This window comes from Aotus nancymaae, unplaced genomic scaffold (genome assembly GCF_030222135.1).
Source record: "Aotus nancymaae isolate 86718 unplaced genomic scaffold, 86718_ANA_hifiasm-v0.15.2.pri h1tg000014l, whole genome shotgun sequence".
In the NCBI taxonomy this organism is placed as follows: Eukaryota; Metazoa; Chordata; class Mammalia; order Primates; family Aotidae; genus Aotus; species Aotus nancymaae.
In genome coordinates, this window is record NW_026988425.1 from 64,676,742 (window position 1) to 64,697,960 (window position 21,219).

Consider the following 21,219-nt stretch of genomic DNA (forward strand, 5'->3'; position numbering starts at 1 on the left):
TATTTTTATTTTTATTTTTAGATGGAGTCTCACTCTATTGCCAGGCTGGAGTACAGTGGCACGATCTCAGCTCACTGCAACTTCCGCCTCCCCGGTTCAAGCGATTCTCCTGCCTCAGCCTCCCAAGTAGCTGGAACTACAGGCATGTGCCACCACACTCAGCTATTTTTTGTATTTTTAGTAGAGATGGGGTTTCACCATGTTAGCCAGGATGGTCTTAATCTCTTGACCTCGTGATCCACCCACCTTAGCCTCCCAAAGTGTTGGGATTACAGGCATGCGCCACTGGGCCTGGCTAGTGCAGTTTCTTTACGTCCACTGAACAAACATTTCCTGTCAGCTGCTGTTAGCTGAGCTGTTCTCTTACCTTCCTTTTCTGTGTCACAGAACTTTTGCTGCTACTGCTGGGAAACAGCATGGCTTCTCACCTCACCAAGCACTGGGTGATGGTAATACCAAAATAAAGTGGAAATGTTCCCGCCTAGGTCCCTGCCAGCACTGGTCTCCTGACAGGTGGCATCTCAGGGCCTGTCCAAATCTTCTCACTCGTCACCACAGCTTCTTTCTGGTGTTGTGGGGAAACTTGGGAGACTGGCTGTATCTAAATTTTCATTGTGAAGACAGAAAACCTATCAATCAAATGCTTGTCTTACTTGGTAAGGTCTAAACTAAGAAAATAAAGTCTTCTTTGTAAGAAGAGAAAACAAAGACCCACAATAATACTTAAAACCCAAAAAAGCCCGAGGGAAGAAATAAAAATAAGTCTAAGCAAAAGAACCTATTTTTCAAATGATCTCACAGCAGGGTTTCTAACAATTTTTTGTCTTAAACCCTCTGGCAGTCTGATGAAGGCTTCTCGGAATTAGTTTCTCACGACAGAAACCAATTATATTGAAATACAATTATCAGGATATTAAGAAATCCTTGGGATATGGTAACATATGTGCTGCTTCATTAATGCATGAAATAACACTTGCTAGCAGTAGCTTTAATTATTAACATAATTTCTAAGCAGTGATGATATCTGTAACAAAGGTAATGTGATATGAAAAAAATCAATGATTTTTACTGGCAAAACAGACACAGATGCTGTTAATATTATAGTTATCTGTTGCCTACACTCATAATTGAGAGAAATGCTAAATATTGAGGTTAAACTATAATTTTATTCTTATTCAAGTTCACAGTCCTCTGAATTTTCTCTGTAGACCTGGACAAGGCAGCTGGAGGCACAGCTTCTCTGGCAGAAAGAGGAGCAGAAGCAAATGGTCTGACCTCTCTCCAGACCTACTCTTCCCCCAAGCCATGCCCTACAGGAGCTGTGAGAAACCAGCTCCAGGGCTTCTCAGAAGACAGCTTGAAAACCACTCATAAAGAGGTTTACCATTTAGCCTGCTAGTAATATGTGTGCAAGAGCACACCTATGCCTCTTTTTCCAACCTCCCAGCCTAAACTATATATATCATATAAAGTCCAGAATTTCATTTTACTGTATTTTTTATCTTATTTAAGTTTTCTTATTTGTCACAGCCCTACAGTATGCCTAGTTTTCTTATTTTGTTTATTTTACTTTGTTTTAACCTTGTTGCTATTTTAATCACTTTTACTCTTGATTCTTGGTTTATTTTCCCTTTATATGAGTATTATCAGCTTTTTGGTTTTTTTTCTTTTTTGGCCAATGAATATAGTTTCTGGTATTGCCTTAATCGTTTTTAGTTCATGTTATTGTTTAGTTAGAGCTTCACCCTTTCCTTCGCGTTTTCAGTTTTTATTTATAAACAGAAGGCAGAAGTTGATCATAGGATTGCCAACTCCCAGAGAACAGACCACGGCCCAAAGAAAAGTACTTAGACATTTGTTCTCCCTCCTGCTCTCTAAACAGCAGCCTTTCTATCTCTCCTTAAAAGATCTCTTCAATGTTGAAGTCCCTAAAAAGCTCATGTACTTTGGGAGATTCAGAACTTCAAATCTTCTGTTGTGATAACAAGGTGATAATAAGCTGGCAGGTACCAGCAGTACCCTGAGCTGCTGGAACTTGAAACTGTTTACTTGCCTTATGCAATGGCAGAAGCTCAATCAGCGTTTCACTGATCATTCAAGGTTTCCAAACTTCTTTGGCTCTAGACTTTACATAATCTTTGCGGAAATTTGATCATTATAGGAGGAGAAGATGTAGCGGCTACACTACTGCTAGCAGAGCCTGGTGTCGACAGGCCACGGCAGAGAAAGAGTTGAACCAAGGCAAAAGTTCTCCTGTGGGCTTCACTGTTAAAGATGGAAATCCTAATGACAGGCCTGCAAGCTGTGAGTTGTCTAAAATTAAGAAGTTCCTTCTTCATTTCCTCACCTTAGACCTGGAATTTAAGTTTACTCCGAGTTGTCTAAAGTCATCCCATAAGGAGATGTTAGGCATCATGAACTGGCAGAAATACCACGCAGCAGTAGGTCCTTGGTGTCTTCAGGATTAACATCCCTAATTCTGATTACTTGAGAGAAACCCCAAGAGTTTATAACTTGTAATTTTTAATTTTGCTAAGGCGTAAGTACGTTCTGTATATTCTCTAAGGCTGGAAAGCAAAAGTGAGGCACTTAGCTAACAAGAGAACCCAGCCAATCTCCATTATTTCAATTCAGCTTTGTAGAGTTCTACCTAGTCTCATATATTTAAGCGCTCATGAAGTCATAAAAACATTTCTATTTTTAAAAAAAGTAATAGATCAGAGATAAGAAAGTCAATTTTCTTGGTAATGAAAGGGAGGAGAAAGAACTAAGATAAGTGATAAATCATGGTTAAAAAATTAGTTTTGATTAAAGCAAAGGATGGGATGTCCAATTAAACACTGGTTCAGATTTATCATGGATGAGAGTCCTTTATTTGATCTATATGGAAATAGGACATAGAGTTTTTATGAAACTTTCAGTTATACCCTAGGTCACACAAAACTGAACATCATGTGAAGAACTCATCACAGAATGTCTTAAAGACAGAACTTCAACTCTTCAGTAATACTTTAATATATGAGGACAGGGAGAATTATTCAACATTATGTATCCAGCACCCAGGACAGGGCCTGGGCACATAATAGGCGCTCAGTAAATACTTGTTGAAATGCTGAGTCACTGAAATCGATTATATGCTACAGAAGTACTTATGAATTTGGAACATACTTTTCCCAGCACTATGGCACTATATCTCACAGGATGAAATCCTGAAAAACAGTTATATTCAGAAATTGAAATTATGTTCTGCATTTTGCTATAAACAAAAATATGAGAACTGGCCAGATGCCAGCCCAAATACACCCTTCACCACGGACCGAAAATAACTACCAAAGCAGCCCCACAGTCCCAAAGAGCCACTAAAGGAAGGAAGGGGTAGCTCTCATCAAGGGGTCCATTTATCTTTATCCTAATGAAGAGGGCACTTACAACTAAGGTCACTTGCAACTAAGTTAGGACTTAGAATTTCAACTTAGGACATTGTTAAAGCCAATCTTAGATTTAAAATAAATGTTTTTAAGATGTGGAATCTAGCCTACTTGAGGTTTACATTTAAATAGAAAACACCCAAAAAGTGGTAGCATCTACCTGATTCAGATATTAAAAAAAAGAAGCCTCATTATTATTTAGCAAAATCAAAGAAAAATGAATAAATTTTCATTAAAATACAGTAAGCTTTAAAAAATGCATCTAGAAAAAAACTACACCCCTAAAAACCCCAAAAACAACAACGAAAAACAAAAATGCATCTAGACAGAAATAACTAAAAATTCTCTTGATCAAAACAAGCAAGATCAAATGGAAAACTCCAATGTAATGCTTACTGGAAACATTTAAAATTTCAATCTGAGTCTATTTTTAGAACATAGGCATTGGAACAAATCATAAATCAGATTTTAAAAACTGGAATCACAATAAAAATATAGTTGTAAGGTACCATTCTGACAGATATTTGTTTGACCAGTTCTTTATTTAATATGCATTAGGTTGTTTCCGTCTTTTGCTACCATAGATGATGTTGTACTGAACATACTTCTTATACACATGGGTGAGTTTTATGAGTAGTTCACAATAGAATTGTTCACAGCTGTGAGAAAGAATGAAGTAAATGTGTTAATGTAAGAAAGGTTTGCAAACAGTGTTAATTGAAGGCTAGGCGTGGTGGCTCACACCTGTAATCCCAGCACTTTGGGAGGCTGAGGCGGGTGGATCACGAGTTCAGGAGTTCGAGATCAGCCTCGCCAACATAGTGAAACTCCATCTCTACTAAAAATATAAAAATTAGCCAGGTGTGGTGGCGCGTGCCTGTAGTTCCAGCTACTGGGGAGGCTGAGGCAGGAGAATTGCTTGAACCTGGGAGGTGGAGGCTGCAGTGAGCCGAGATTGTGCCACTGCACTCCAGTTTGGGCAACAGAGCAAGACTCCATCTCCAAAAAAACAAACAAACAAACAAAAAACACCAGTGTTAATTGAAAGTAGGTACCTAACAGTTCATATAGGGTATAATTCCACCTATTAAAAAAAAAAGAGAGAGAAGAGATATACATACCGATTGAGTATCTCTCATTTGAAAAGCTCCAAAATCCAAAATTTTTTGAGCACCAACATGATGTTCAAAGGAAATGCTCATTGAAGCATTGTGGATTTTCAAATTAGGGGTACTCAAACAGTAAGTATAATACAAATATTCAAAAAAATCTTAAAAAATCCAAAATCCAAAACACTTCTTGTCCTAAGCATTTTAGACAAGAGACACTCAACTTGTGCGTGTGTGTGTATAAATTTTCACTGATCAGATTGGCAAAAAAATGCAAACATGTGAAAATATCTAACTACTGGCCAAGCTGTAAAAATACGCGTCTCTCATACATTGCTAGTGGGAAAGTAAGCTGGTAAAACTTCAATGGAAAGCAATTTGTCAATAGCGATTAAAACTATAAATACATATACTCATGAAAATTAGGTGCAAAATTACATATGTACAAGGTTATCAATTATAACATTGTATACAATACAAAAAAGAGAACAACCTAAAGGTCCATCAACTGGGAACTGGTTTAAATAATAAACTCACAGTATGGAATAGGATGCAGTTATAAAAAATGAAACATCTCTCTATATACTCATATGAAAAGATCTTTAAAATATAAACTTAAAAGGTATCAAAATTATATATAGCATATACCAACTTTTATGTAAAAAAGGGGTGTGAAATCATAGAGTACATAGCCAAATCAAATGGAAAACTTACTTGTAAAGGTAATACTCTGCATGATCTATCTCTTCTCGAGAGGAAATGTTGTCTACAAACTAAAAGACAGAAAAACAAATCTTTGGTTGAATATAAATTATGTCGTATATTTAGCCTAGGGCCTAGATCACACATTAACCTTAGAAAACACAGGACACGCATTTTATTGGAACGATGGTGATGCTTGGTAGAACAATGTTCACGTGGTTTGGCTCCATCCTTGAAACCCCTTTATGCTAACACAAACGAAGAATATATAATGACTTCTCTGTCTCTACATGTAGAACAACTTTGATCAGAAAACGGATTGAAAGCCAAACATAAACCTTGCTCAGAACAAGAGGAGAGTGTTCCATTGATTATATTATAACTAGTTACCTATTTTTTTCCTTTATCTTTAAACTCCGTTATTTTCTTTATGTTCTAAACATGGGAACATATGGTTGAAAGAATGAAGACTCTGATGGCTAAAAAAATGTTGCCCGGAACATAAACATCTAAATTTAGAAAACTCAGTCTTGCAACCATTTTTCCTACTCTGATTTAAGTTCTGCTATGCAACAGTAAAACTATGATTCCTCTACCAACAAACTCTCCCTTCAAACTATAAAATCCCTGAATATGCTCATTAACTACGGTCCAAATAAACAAATAAAAAGGATTATTCCAAAGATAGATTCCATTCTAAAGCGGAGACTCAGAGGCAAAAAGAAAAAAAAAAAAAAAGAGTAGAAGACAATGCATGTTGTGAATATAATGAAAACCTCATTATAGAAGGAAAAGAGAGTAAAAAGTGAGAAACTTTCTAAAATGTCTAGTACTTCTGGATTTGACTTAGAAATCTATTAAGGGCATATAAAATGTGGTTCAACACAAAACCTGAGCTTGAGAAACAGCTCTGATTGTTTGCTGTATGGCATAAACAGATGGCATACCCCCTCTGGGATTTGGTTGCTCCATCTGCATAAATAGGATAAAAGCACCGGCCCCGAAGAATATAAGGTTCCAAGGAGAAAATATCCATAAAAGCTGTAAACCTTTGAAGTACACCTAAATAAATACCAGGTATTACAGCATACAGAAGGTTTACCCATCATGTAAGGGATGAATCAATGGCCTTTCCATTTTCCTCCAGTATGCCAATTATGAGTCTATTAAATGTAACTTATGACCAGTAAAATTGTTTCTCAACTAAAAGGCAGAAAGAAAGGACCAGGACTCAAAACAAAGGTAATTTCTTTCTTCTCTCTTTAAATTTTTTTTAAAATTTTTTACTTTAAATTTTATGGTGCCACTAATTTCCATAAAAAGTATTCACAGCTAAAATCTCATTTTAGCATCACATTATCCCTGGGAGGAACATGCAATGGTACCCGTGATGAAAATGAGGAAATTGAGAGGGGCTTCATTGCCAAATGTCATAAAGTGAATTCACGATAAAGACAAGCCCAGATATATTTGAAGCGGGCAACAGAAGAGAACCTAGATATCTGAGTTTGAATCTCAGCTTTTCCACACTTACAAGCTGTGTGAACTTGGGAAAGATTAAACCATGTCTTACATAGACTGCTTATTGCATAGGGAGCAGTGAGAATTAACAAAAATAATGTATGTTAAGGAACTAATACATTTAAAACCGGCACAGCAGGTGCTCAGTAATGGTTACTATTCCTGATTCCTAACCTAACATTATGCTTCCACCCATCACTTTGCTGCAGTTTAACTTTAACGTTAATATCCATTCTTTCACAGACTTTCACGGCCACCAAAACACTTCCAATACTAAGTAAATATCATTACTTTGAAGGACTTTTTTTTAAAAAAAATCATGGTATCATACAGCAGAATATCATAAGGAAAAATTAAAATAGATACAAAAAAGTGATTACTGATATCAGAATCTGGTACCTTTTATTTCAGCCAAAGAAATTTGCTACTACACTATATCTATTAGTAACTATAAAAACATACTGTACTCTGGAAAAATATTTCCTATGAAAAGTATCCTTTATTTACATAGACTCATCTACATGAATGGCCTTTCTGGCTTTCTTCTTAGAAAATATATATGTTAATATTTTCTTACCCGTGATATTGTTAAAGAACTAACAGGCAACTTTCTCTGAAATGTTTTATCCATTAAAGATGCGAGATCAGCTGCGAAGACAAAAAAAGAAAAAGAACCTTGTTAAAAATACATACTTCTTTAAAAAAAAATGTAAGATACGATTCTTGCCAGATGGCTGCCGTCATTATGAAGTCAGTATTAAAAGAGACGCTCTTTCTTGCTTTTTAGAAATTATTTTTATGTAAATTAAAGAGGAAAAAAGAATATTTATTCTTTAAAACATTTAAAAAAATGATTTAATTGGGTTGAGATTTTAAAAAAAACTTCATAGCATGTATTTAGCTTTTAAAAAATGGATCGAACGGCCAGGTGCAGTGACTCATGCCTGTGATCCCAGCACTTTGGGAGGCTGAGGCGGGCAGATCACAAGGTCAGGAGTTCCAAGACCAGCCTGGCCAATATGGTGAAACCCCATCTCTAATAAAAATACAAAAATTAGCCGGGTGTGGTGGTGCACGCCTGTAGTCCCAGCTACTCGTGAGGCTGAGGCAGAAGAATCGCTTGAACCCAAGAGGCAGAGGTTGCAGTGAGCTTATATTGCACCACTGCACTCCAGCCTGGGCAAGAGAGCGAGACTCTGTCTCAAAAAAAAAAAAAAAAAAAGAAAGAAAGAAAGAAAGAAAGAATTTATGACTAGGTTCTCAAAAGCATTGCAATAAAAACACAAATTGACAAGTGGAACCCTAATTAAACTAAAGAGTTTCTGCACAGCAAAACAAACCATCAACAGGGTAAACAGAACAACTATCGAATGGGAGAAAATATTCACAAACTATGCATCCGACAAAGGTGTGACATCCAAAATCTGTAGGGAACTTAAAACAATTCAACAAGTGAAAACCAAATAGTCCCATTAAAAAACAGGTAAAAGATATGAACAGACACTTCTCAAAAGACATACAAGCAGCCAACAAACGTGAAAAAATGTTCAACATCACTAATCAGAGAAATGCAAATCAAAACCACAATGAGATACCATCTCACACCAGTCAGAATGGCTATTATTAAAAAGTCAAAACATATCAGATGCTGGCAAGGCTGCAGAGATAAGGGATTGCTTATGCACTGTTGGTAGGAATGTAAATTAAGTCAGCCACTGTGGAAAGCAGTTTGGAGATCTCTCAAAGAACTTAAAATGGAACTACCATTTGATCCAGCAATCCCATTACTGGGTACACACCCAAAGGAAAATAAAACATTCTACCAAAAAGATATATGCACTCAATGTTTACTGCGGCACTACTCACGCAAAAGACATGGAATCAATCTAGGTGCCTACCGATGGTGGTTTGGATAGAGAAAATATGGTACATATACACCATGAAATACTACACAGCCATAAAAAAGAATGAAACCATGTCCTTTGCAGCAACATGGATGTAGCTGAAGGCCATTATCTTAAGTAAATTAACACAAGAACAGAAAACCAAATACCACATATTCTCATTTACAAGTGGGTGCTAGGCATTGGGTATACCTGAACATAAAGATGGGAACAATAGACACTGGGGACTCCTAGAAAGAGGAGAGAGGGAAGGGGCAAGGGTTGTCAAACTGTTTATGCTTAGTACCTGGGTGATGGGATCACTTATACCCTAAACCTCAGCGTCATGCAATATACCCATGTAACAAACCTGCATATATACTCTCTGAATCTAAAATAAAAGTGGAAATAAAGAAGTCCAATATAATTAGCTCATGAAAGAAAATAAAAAAAGAAAAAAAAAAGGCCAGGTAGGGTGAAGGGTGGGAAGAGGATCAGTAAAATATCTCTGCAAAGAGACACAAGCAAGTGTTCTTTCTGATAGGTTCCAGAAAAAAAAAAAAATGAGATGATGGGAGAGCCAGGGAAAATGACTCTTCATTGCTTACATATTTATTCCTTTTGTATTTTGAGATATATTAGCTATATATCAGGTTATAGATATATATTAGCTATTCAAAACATCTAAAAACTGAAATTTATCAAGTGACTTTTATGCCTACTCTGAACAAATCAGAGCAGCACTCATCTTTGAATTATTCCTATTTTGGTTCTGTGGGTCAAGATGGCCAGGGGGAGACCTATGTTAATTCTAGCTAAATAATTATAAGCTTGCTTGGCTCAGAGTACACTTAAGTTTATACACCAAACTAACTATATTATTGGTGCGGTTAATTAGAAATCAAGTGGCAACAGGAGGCCTAAGGTAAAGACCATCCAAGAGCACAGTAACACCAACACCTCTGGGTGGTTGCAGAGCAGGCATTACTGCTCTGGTCCCACGAATGCCTTCTCAAGATGGAGACTGCATGAGGGCCTCCTGAAGAGGGCTTATGCAAAGATCTCTGAGAAGGGAGGTGACCTCTGCTCACAAGATCCAGGAGGGTCTTTGTAGATGAGAGCTGACAAAGAGGAGAAAAGCCTTGCAGGGCAGAGATCACAGAATGCCTCAGGCTCTGCCTAGGTTCTGAGAATATGTAGTGATTTTAATTGCTCTATGTCCTAAATGCTTGGGAGATAAAAGCCCCTTGATGCATTGGGTATGGTCAGACAGGGTGGCTCCCCATCCTCTATACTCCAGATGCAGCTGCATCCTAATAACAATCAGTGATAAACTCAGACTACTAGTTTAGCATGTCTTAGAAGGATCTCAAGTGCTCCCCCATTCTACCTACCCCTTCACCCTCCCCTTCCACTCCCAATAGCTCAATGAGATTATGCACATAATAAAAGTGTTTGGAGCCCAGCGCTCCTGGCCAATTCGGTTCCTATGTTTGTGTTGGTCCCCTGGACCCATGCTGTAATTTCTACTCTTGTGTCTCTGTCTTTATTTCCTTTTCTCAATCCCTCGTCACCGCTGGGACTAAGGGCACATGTACGGGGTTGGGGCTGGTACCCAACAGGTTCCTTTTAGCAGAACATCCATAGGAATACTTGGTATTTCTGAGATCACACTTTTATCATAGTCTAACAATGTCTGAAATCTTAGGCAGCATACTCTCCAAAATGTTTACTTCACATCTTGTGATTGCTTTTCAAATTTACAATATCCTCTTTCCCCTTCTCCTAACACTCAGCTTATGATTTTTTTGTCTCATTTCACTGAGAAAACAGAAGCAATCCAAAGAGAACTTTATCCTTCTAGCATCTTGTATACCAGACTACTAGCATCTGTGCCCATACACTCTGTCCTCTATTCTGTTATAAAGGATGAATGGTGTTAAACAAAAAAGCCCTCCCCTGCCCTCATATTTCCTAGTTATGGTTCCCTTTCTCAGCTCCTTTTAACAGCAAGACAGCTCAAAAGAGTCATCTCAGGGCTGGGCACAGTGGCTCATGCCTGTAATCCCAGCATTTTGGGAGATAAAGGCAGATTAAGAGTTTGTGACCAGCTTGGCCAGCATGGTGAAACCCCGTCCCTACTAAAAATACAAAAAATTAGCCAGGCGTAGTGGTGGGCACCTGTAATCCCAGCTACTTGGGAGGCTGAGACTGGAGAATCGCCTGAACGTGGGAGGCAGGGGCTACGGTGAGCCGAGATTGTGCCATTGCACTCCAGCCTGGGCAACAAGAGTGAAACTCCATCTCAGAAAAAAAAAAGTCATCTCAGATACAGCTGAGCTCCCAGTCTTCAACACATTCCACTGACACCAATAACCATTTCCACACTGTTAAAATCCAGTGGTTAATTCTGTCCTCATCTTACTTAACTTCTCACTAGCATTTGATACAGCTGATCATTCTATCCTTCACGAAATATTCTCTTTTTTCTCTCCTTCTTGTGTTCCTTTGCAGGATCTCCACTTCTTGACTTCTAAATGTCGGAGTGCCTCTAGGTCCCAGTAGTAGACTTTAGACTTCCCTTCACCATCTATGCTCAGTCCCTAGGTGATCTCATTCTCTGCCACGGCTTTAACCATCACCTACAGATAGTTGACTTCACATGTACATACCTACCCTGACTTCTCCCCTTTAACTCCAGACTTGCATTTCCAATTGCATAGGTGATATCTCCATTTGGTTGTCTAACAGGTATCTAAACATCACATGTTCTCTTATTTCCTCAAATTTCCACTCTCGATCTGCTTTTCCCATCTCAGTAAATGAACACTATATTGGCTGGTTTACTCAAGACAAAAATGTAGGCATCATCCTTGACCCCATTCTTCTCACACTTTATAACCAAGTTGTTAGTAAATCCTATAGGCTCTAGATTTGAAATATAAGTATATATTTCTCACCACCACCACCACTAAGCAACCAATATCTCTTTTCTCCTGACCTTGTTTCAACTATTGCCCCCATCCTTATTATCTAATCTCCACCCAGCGGTCTGAGTGAGCCTTTTAAAAGATAAATCAGCCAATCAGGATAAAAACCAACAAATGCTAATCTGTGTTGTTTTTTTCTGTCTCTTATACTAAAAATAAAACCCATGTAATTACTAATACGAACATTCTCAGTCTCTGAAACAGTTCCATAAAAGGCACCTAGTAAATACCTAAAGAAATGAATCAAAGGAAAAAAAGAAGAAAAGTGATTGGGTTTCCAAGGTTTGTTTACTCTCTGGTGGAAGAAACTGGTACAAGTAATAACAACACACTCAGAAATGATCAAGTAATAAGTATTTGTTGAAAACCTATTGTGCATTTAATCATTTTTCCTTTCTTTTTTCCCTGAGGGATGGATCTCAATGACTCAGTAGCTACTGTGGGAAAACAACTTTGTAAAACCTTTAAAACTTGATATAATATAAAAGTAATTAGCTTTTCTTATGACTTATTTTAAAGAGATTGAAGCCAAGTGATTAAAGCAAAACAAAAACAAAAAAGTCCTTCAACCCCCTTCATACTAAGGCAAATTAACGGCATTAAATCTACTTACTTACAGATGTTAAACGTCTCTCTCATAACAGCAAATCTTTATGATCATTTCATAATGGAGGCTCTTGTGTTTGGATGATAGACAATATGAGAAATTACCTCCCTCTACTCATAATTTACAATTTAACTTAAAATAGCAGGATCAGGATGTATGGTCTGATTAAAATGAAAAACCCATCATATCTTTGTGAGTTTCACATTGTGCACAATGTATAACCAAACTCTGGAATGAGGTGGCTTCACTAACCACCACCTCAGTAGTGTGGTAACTCAAAATTGCATGTGAATCCTTCACAAGCCATCTTCAGTCAAGTGAAATTAGCTGGGGCCTCAGAAAAGATAACAGCTGCAGAGCCAGCATCTAATGAATAATATTTACATATTGCAAGTCAGAGAAAGGTTTGCTGCCAAATATATTACGTGGTAAATCACCTCACAGAATAGCGCTGCCATGATGAATGAGGCAGAACACTGCACAGAGCAGGGATGGCGAGGAAAGCTGGGACAGCTGTGGTGTGCAGAGGGCTAGCACCACAGGCTTCTGGACTGTGGGCTTCTACAGTCAAAATCCTACCTCATGTTTCAGTGAGGGGCCAGCAGATGCCCAGGTTTTGTTCAAAGAGATATGCCAAAGAAGATACTTTTTTGCTTGCTACTAAGCTCCTCAAGAGTAAATACTGCAGCTGATGGTTGTGGACAACAAAAACTATATGGGAAAATGGATCTGAAATTTGAATTCTTCATTTAACAAAACTTAAAGCTAGACAGACAATGTGGAAGCATGTTCAGAAAATAAATAATGATCTCAGAATATATAAGATTTTATTGAGAACCCTGCACTATTCCCAGTATGAGTGCAATGGCACACAAACGTGGTTGAGGAGTCAAACTGCCTGAGGGGTTTTAAAACTTCAAATTCCTAGGCTTCTTTTCACCTAGAGGGAGACTCTAATTCTCTGGGTTTCAGGTAGCACCAGAGACTTAAACAATAGCCCCAGAAGACGGTAGCCAATCAAGCATCAGTCAGTTCTGTTTGGGAACAACTATGGGAGGGAGCACAAAAGAAGTCTTAAATGTTGCTCCTAAGCTCAAAGATACTGAATAGGAATTCTATTGCTGGAATAAGATGAATTAAATATTTTTTTAAAAATCCCTCCTAATATAAAAATAAAACAAAATATCAGTTTTCCCCCAAATATATGACTGAGCTTTTAGGAAGGTAGATGGGTGTCAGAGGTTAAAGGCAAGATGGGAGTATAAACTTGGAGTGCTTAAGGGAGCAGTCCTTTTGAGAGGAGCAGTCTCTTTTAGAGCATGTGATGATCTACAGTGATGGAGGGCTTTAGTTTGGGGAACAGAGGATGAAACCAACACTTGTAACATAAGAAGCCCATTCAGAGAGCCTCAGGCAAAAGCCAGGACCACCTAGGGGAACTAAACCTGAAGTGAAAAGGCAAAACTTTTCATTGCAATAATGTACCCTACAAAGTAAACAACCAGGACTCTTGTCCCTTGAGGATTATAAACTACAAAGTCAGCCCTCATACCTCTTTGGGGGATTTAATCTACTCTCCTTTTGTGATCTCTAATATACTAAGCTGAGAATTTTGTTTAAAGAGTTGACTTTACTATAGAAAATTCTAAAAAATGTAAACTATTCTATAGTGACAAAAAAAACATATCCATGGTTGCCTGGGAATTTGGGGTATAGGGCAGGAAGAGGATGGAGAAAAAGGTTACAAAGGAATTGGAGAAAACTGGCAGTTGACAGATATGCTCATTTCTGGGAGTTCAGTCAGGGTGGTGGCAAAAATATTAAGGGAAGAACATTAGAGAAAGTTATAGAATATAGTCTCAAACCATTTTGGAAGGCCTAAGGGTTTTTTCTATAGTTCCTGGCTGAAGGCAGCCAAAATCCCCTTTACATTTAGTTAATAAGTAAAGCAAATAGCTAGGGTATATGGGGGAATTTATCAGAATAACTTGTTTACTCACATGATCTTAAAACTAACCTTTGATTCCGATGGCTCTCTTGAGGGGAGGCTGACTAGGAATATTACCCACTTACGGTGTTTGCTTTGGGCATCGGAACCTGTCCTTTAATCTTTAACCTCTAGTGGTGTTGACTCAAGCCTTTGTCAATTAAACTTCACTGAATAAATGGGAGTCTCACTGGCTAGTGGGGGCCAGCAGTTACAAACATGTACAGCACTCACCAGAGTCTGTAAGCAGCCACGGACACCTAGTCCACTCATTCATTGTATTCTGTGTGTGAGTGTACTTTATTCATTCATTGCTGAATCAGGGTCTGCAGGACAGTCCCCACTGGTGGTGACCCTGATAGTGGCGCCCAATTTGGGGCAACCCTGACATCATTATCTTGATCGTGGTGATGACTTTATGGACATATACACCTGTACATTGGTCAAAACTGATCAAATTGTACATTTAAATATGCATAGATTATTTTATGTGAAGAATGTCTCATTAAAGCTGTAAAAAGTAAACAGTGAATAAGCTAAAAAGTAGGTTAGACATGGTGAAGTGAGAATTGGTGAACTGAAAGGTAGATTAAAAAAATTACACGGAATGCTGCAAAGATAAAAATGAGAACTGTAAAAGAGTAGAGCTATAGAAAAATGAGTAACAATGTATAAAACACATTTAAATTAAATTTCCAGGTAGATAGATCCAAGATGCCGCTTAGGAGGAAGTCGGGATTGCAGCTCCGAGAGAAGGCGCAGAGGGTGAGTGGACGCCGCATTTCCAGACGGATTTTTACTGCCCACAGACCAGGAGATTCACAGCAGGAAAAGCCCCACGGGTCGCCAGCACCGCTGGTTTGAGTGGCGTGGCCGCTCAGCCTACGCCCTGGGGCGGGGGGCAGTGGCTTCTTATGCAGAGCGAGAGAGACAGAGTTCCCTCTGAGCCAGCAAGGGGAACTGAAGCAGGGAGCCAAGCCAGGAGACCCCGGGCAAGGAAGCGCCACGAATCTCAGAGCCGCTGCTTCGGCTGAGGCAGCGGCATACAGGGCAGCGGATTTTAACTGCCCACAGACCAGGAGATTCACAGGCGGAGAAGCTCCACAGGTTCCCAGCTCCGCTGGTTGGACCAGAGCAGCCGCTCGGCCAGCACCGGGGGCGGGGAGCAGCGGCTCCTTGAGCAAAGTGAACGAGACTCTGTCCCCTCTGGGCCAGCAAGGGGAGCTGTGGCAAGGAGGCAAGCCAAGAGATTACCGGGCGAGGACCCCTCTGGAAACACGGCTGAACCCGGGACGGTCCAGCTCTGTGGGGGAGGGGCATCCTCCATCGGGAAACACCCTGAAGTTCCCGGGGCAATTTTCCATAACCAAGACAACCCGCCACTACAGAGACTCCGTCATTACAGGGGCGGGCCAGCATAGCGGAAGCAGTTCTAACTACACCCACAGGATTGCAGGGAAGCTCACACGGAAGCTGGGCGGAGCCCAAAACAGCTAAGTGAAGCCTCTGCAGGCTGAGTGTGACTAGACTGCCACCTTGTGGGCAGGGAAAAGGGTAGCAACACAGCTGAAAAGCATAAAGCGCTAACCCCCTGGACCAGAACACCTGGGGAGAAGAAAAGGGGGTTTATGAGTTCAGCTGCTGCAGACTTAAAATTACCAAAATCAGAAAGACAGCAACTACAAAGTCAATAGGCGGATAAATCCACAAAGATGGGAAGAAACCAGCGCAAAAAGGATGAAAACACCCAAAACCAGAACACCTCTCCCCCTACAAGGCAGCATAACTCCTCACCAGCACGGGAACAAGACTAGACGGAGAATGAGTGTGATGAAATGACAGAATCAGCTTTCAGAAAATGGATAATAAGAAACTTCTGTGAGCTAAAAGAACATGTTCTAACCCAATGCAAAGAAACTAAGAACCTTGAAAAAAGACTTGATGAAATGCTAACGAGAATGGACAACTTAGAGAGGAATATGAGTGCATTGATGGAGCTGAAAAACACAACACGAGAACTTCGTGAAGCATGCACAAGTTTCAACAGCAGAATTGACCAAGCAGAAGAAAGGATATCAGAAGTCGAAGATCAACTCAATGAAATAAAACGAGAAGGGAAGATAAGAGAAAACAAGGTAAAAAGGAATGAACAGAGTCAACAAGAAATATGGGACTACGTGAAAAGACCTAATCTACGTTTGATAGGTGTACCTGAATGTGACGAAGAGAATGCATCCAAGCTGGAAAATACTCTTCAGGATATTATCCAGGAAAACTTCCCCAACCTAGCAAGGCAGGCCAATATTCAAGTCCAGGAAATACAGAGAACACCACAAAGATATTCCTCTAGAAGAGCAACCCCAAGGCACATAATCATCAGATTCACCAGGGTTGAAATGAAGGAGAAAATACTAAGGGCAGCCAGAGAGAAAGGTCGGGTTACCCACAAAGGGAAACCCATCAGACTCACAGCAGATCTCTCAGCAGAAACCCTACAGGCCAGAAGAGAGTGGGGGCCGATATTCAACATCCTTAAAGAAAAGAACTTTCAACCCAGAATTTCATATCCAGCCAAACTAAGCTTCATAAGTGAAGGAAAAATAAAATCCTTTGTGAACAAGCAAGTACTCACAGATTTCATCACCACCAGACCAGCTTTACAAGAGCTCCTGAAGGAGACACTACACATAGAAAAAAACAACCAGCACCAGCCACTCCAAAAATGCATGAAATGGTAAAGAGCAGCAACACAATGAAGAATCTGCATCAACCAATGGGCAAAACAGCCAGCTAGCATCAAAATGACAGGATCAAAATCACACATAACAATATTAACCCTAAATGTAAATGGACTAAATGCCCCAATCAAAAGACACAGACTGGCAAATTGGATAAAAATCCAAACCCATCAGTGTGCTGTATCCAGGAAACCCACCTCACATGCAAGGATACACAAAGGCTCAAAATAAAGGGATGGAGGAAGATTTACCAAGCAAATGGAGAGCAAAAAAAAGCAGGAGTTGCAATTCTCATCTCTGATAAAATAGACTTTAAAGCAACAAAGATCAAAAGAGACAAAGAAGGACATTACATAATGGTAAAAGGATCAATGCAACAACAAGAGCTAACTATCCTAAATATATATGCACCTAATACAGGAGCACCCAGATACATAAGGCAAGTTCTTAAAGACTTGAAAAGAGACTTAGACTCTCACACATTAATAGTGGGAGACTTCAACACACCATTGTCAATATTAGACAGATCAACAAGACAGAAAATTAATAAGGATATCCAGGACTTGAACTCAGACCTGGAACAAGCAAACCTAATAGACATTTACAGAACTCTCCAGCCCAAATCCACAGAATATACATTCTTCTCAGCACCACATCACACCTACTCTAAAATTGACCACATAATTGGAAGTAAATCACTCCTCAGCAAATGCAAAAGAATGGAAACCATAACAAACAGTCTCTCAGACCGCAGTGCAATCAAGTTAGAACTCAGAATTCAGAAGCCAACCCAGAATCGCACAGCCTCATGGAAATTGAACAACTTTCTCCTGAATGTTGACTGGATAAACACTGAAATGAAGGCAGAAATAAAGATGTTCTTCGAAACCAACGAGAACGAAGACACCACATACCAGAATCTCTGGGACACATTTAAAGCAGTCTCTAGAGGAAAATATACAGCAATAAGACCCACATGAGAAGAAAGGAGAGAACTAAAATTGACACCCTATCATCAAAATTGAAAGAGCTAGAGGAGCAAGATCAAAAAAACTCAAAACCTAGCAGAAGACAAGAAATAACTAAGATCAAAGCAGAATTGAAGGAGATAGAGACACGAAAAACCCTACAAAAAATCAATAAATCCAGGAGCTGGTTTTTTGAAAAGATCAACAAAATAGACAGACCACTAGCCAGACTAATAAAAAAGAAAAGAGAGAATAACCAAATAGATGCAATAAAAAAATCAGAGAGATCCAAGATGGCTGATGATTAGCAGCTCGGGCACGTACCTCCCAGTGAAAGCGCAAAGAATGAGAGGACGCCACACTTTCAGACGAATATTAGTTGCTCACAGACCAGGAGATTCCCAGTGGAAGAGCTCCACGGGTCGCCAGGGCGACTCTTGTGGCCGGCGTGGCGGTTTTGCTGGTGCCTTAGCACGCCAGTTCTTGGTGCAGAGTCCGGAGATTCCCGGGCAGAAAAGCACCATCAATCTTAACACCGCTGTTTTGGCCGGCTCAGTGGATTGCTCAGATTTCGGCGCAGGGAATCAACAAGTTGGACGTCAGAGACCCAGTTAGAAAGTCGGTAATTATAAAGACGACAGACAGACAAATATATAATGAAGGGAAGAAACCAGTGTAAAAAGGCAGAGAATACTCAAAATCAGAATGCCTCTCCCTCTACAGGGGATTGCAATTCCTCATCAGTAACGGAACAAGGCTTAATAGATTACACGTGTGTTCCAATAACAGAAGCAGGTTTCAAAACGTGGGTGATAAGAAACTTCTGTGAATTAAAAGAACTTGTTCTAACCCAATGCAAAGAAACTAAGAACCTTGAAAAAAGGTTTGACGAAATGTTAACGAGAATGGACAATTTAGAGAAGAATATAAGTGAATTGATGGAGCTGAAAAACACAACACGAGAACTTCGCGAAGCATGCACAAGTTTAAACAGTCAAATTGATCAAGCAGAAGGAAAGATATCAGAAGTCGAGGACCAGCTCAGTGAAATGAAACGAGAAGACAAGAATGCAGAAAAAAGGATGAAAAGGAATGAGCAAAGTCTCCAGGAAATATGGGACTATGTGAAAAGACCTAATTTACGTTTGATAGGTGTACCTGAATGTGACGAAGAGAATGAATCCAAGTTGGAAAATACTCTTCAGGATATCATTCAGGAAAATTTTCCCAACCTGGCAAGGCAGGGTAATATTCAACTCCAGGTAATACAGAGAACACCACAAAGATATTCTTCAAGAAGACCAACCCCAAGGCACATAATCACTAGATTTATTAGGGTTGAAATGAAGGAGAAAATACTAACGGCAGCCAGAGAGAAAGGTCAGGTTACCCATAAAGGGAAACCTATCAGACTTACAGCAGATCTCTCAGCAGAAACCCTACAAGCCAGAAAAGAGTGGGGACCAATATTTAACATCCTTAAAGAAAAGAACTTTCAACCCAGAATTTCCTATCCAGCCAAACTAAGCTTTATGAGCGAAGGAAAAATTAAATCTTTTGCGAACAAACAAGTACTTAGAGAGTTCACCACCACCAGGCCTGCTTTACAAGAGCTTCTGAAAGAAGCACTATACATATAAAGGAACAACCAATATCAGCCTTTCCAAAAATATATCAAAAAGCAAAGAACTTTAACACAATAAAAAATTTACATCAACTAATGGGCAAAACAGCCAGCTAGCATCAAACGCCAGTATTAAACTTATATATATTTTAATTGGATAAAAAGCCAAAACCCATCAGTATGCTGCATCTGGGCCCATCTTACATGCAACAATACACAAAGACTCAGAGAGAAGGAGGAAGATTTACCAATCAAACAGACAGTAAAAATAAACCAATAAATAAAAAGCAGGAGATGCAATTCTCGCCTCTGATAAAGTAGACTTTAAAGCAACAAAGATCAAAAGAGGCGAGGAATGACATTACGTAATGGCAAAAGGATCAATGCAACAAGAAGAGCTAACGATTCCATAGATCAACGAGATAGAAAATTAACAAGGATATTCAGAACTTGAACTCAGACCCGGAACAAGTAAACTTAATAAACATTTATAGATCTCTCCACTTCAAATACACAAAACATACATTACCACCTCACACCTATTCCAAAGGTGACTATATAATTGGAAGTAAATCACTCCTCAGTAATCACATAGCATTTCATAGGTTTAAATTAAATATTGGTTGGCTGTTTGTTTGTTATCTTCTTCCCTTATTCCTTCCTGACTACATCATTAAGTATAATTATCAGTATAAAAGAGGTTTTCAATACCCATTACTAAATTGCATTCTAGCCTGGGCAAGAAATCAATACTCCCATTCTCTCTCCCTCTTTCTTTTCCTTCTCCCTCCTCCCCATTCTGTCTCTCTCTTTCTCTTCCTTTTTCCTCCTCCCTATTTTCCAAAAAAAAAAAAAAAAAAAATGATAAAGGGGATATCACCACAGATGCCACAGAAATTCAAACCATCATCAGAGATTATTACAAACAACTCTATGCACATAAATTAGAAAACCTGGAAGAAATGGATAAATTCCTGGACAGTAGCCTCCTCCCATGCCTAAACCAGGAAGAAGTCGAAACCCTGAATAGACCAATAACAAGGTCTGAAGTCGAGGCAGCAATTAAGAGCCTACCACCCAAAAAAAGCCCAGGCCCAGATGGTTTCACAGCCGAATTCTACCAGACATACAAAGAGGAACTGGTACCATTCCTATTGAAACTATTCCAAATAATCCAAAAAGAGGGAATCCTTCCCAAATCATTTTATGAGACCAACATCATCCTGATACCAAAACCCGGCAGAGACTCAACAAGAAAAGAAAACTACAGGCCAATATCCATGATGAACATAGATGCAAAAATCTTCAATAAAATACTGGCAAGCCGATTACAACAGCACATCAAAAAGCTTATCCACCATGATCAAGTAGGATTCATCCCGGGGATGCAAGGCTGGTTCAATATACGCAAGTCTATAAATGTAATTCACCACATAAACAGAACCAAAAACAAAAACCACATGATTATCTCAATTGATGCAGAGAAGGCCTTCGACAAAATTCAACAGCCCTTTATGCTAAAAACTCTCAATAAACTAGGTATCGACGGAACGTATCTCAAAATAATAAAAGCTATTTATGACAAACCGACAGCCAATATCATACTGAATGGGCAAAAACTGGAAGCATTCCTTTTGAAATCTGGCACTAGACAAGGATGCC

General features: G+C 39.2%; 1 protein-coding gene across 2 annotated transcripts in view; it reads right to left on the minus strand.

The window, feature by feature from the left end:
• Positions 1-21,219, minus strand: part of MRPS27 (mitochondrial ribosomal protein S27) — a 131,337-nt gene that overhangs the window by 90,491 nt on the left and 19,627 nt on the right. For both annotated transcript variants that reach the window (XM_064376039.1, XM_021673210.2), the window contains exons 3-4: positions 7,338-7,408; positions 5,252-5,310 (exon numbers count right to left, since the gene is read on the minus strand). In XM_064376039.1, the coding sequence (XP_064232109.1) occupies positions 5,252-5,310; positions 7,338-7,408 (130 nt within the window). The remainder of the gene's footprint in view (positions 1-5,251; positions 5,311-7,337; positions 7,409-21,219) is intronic.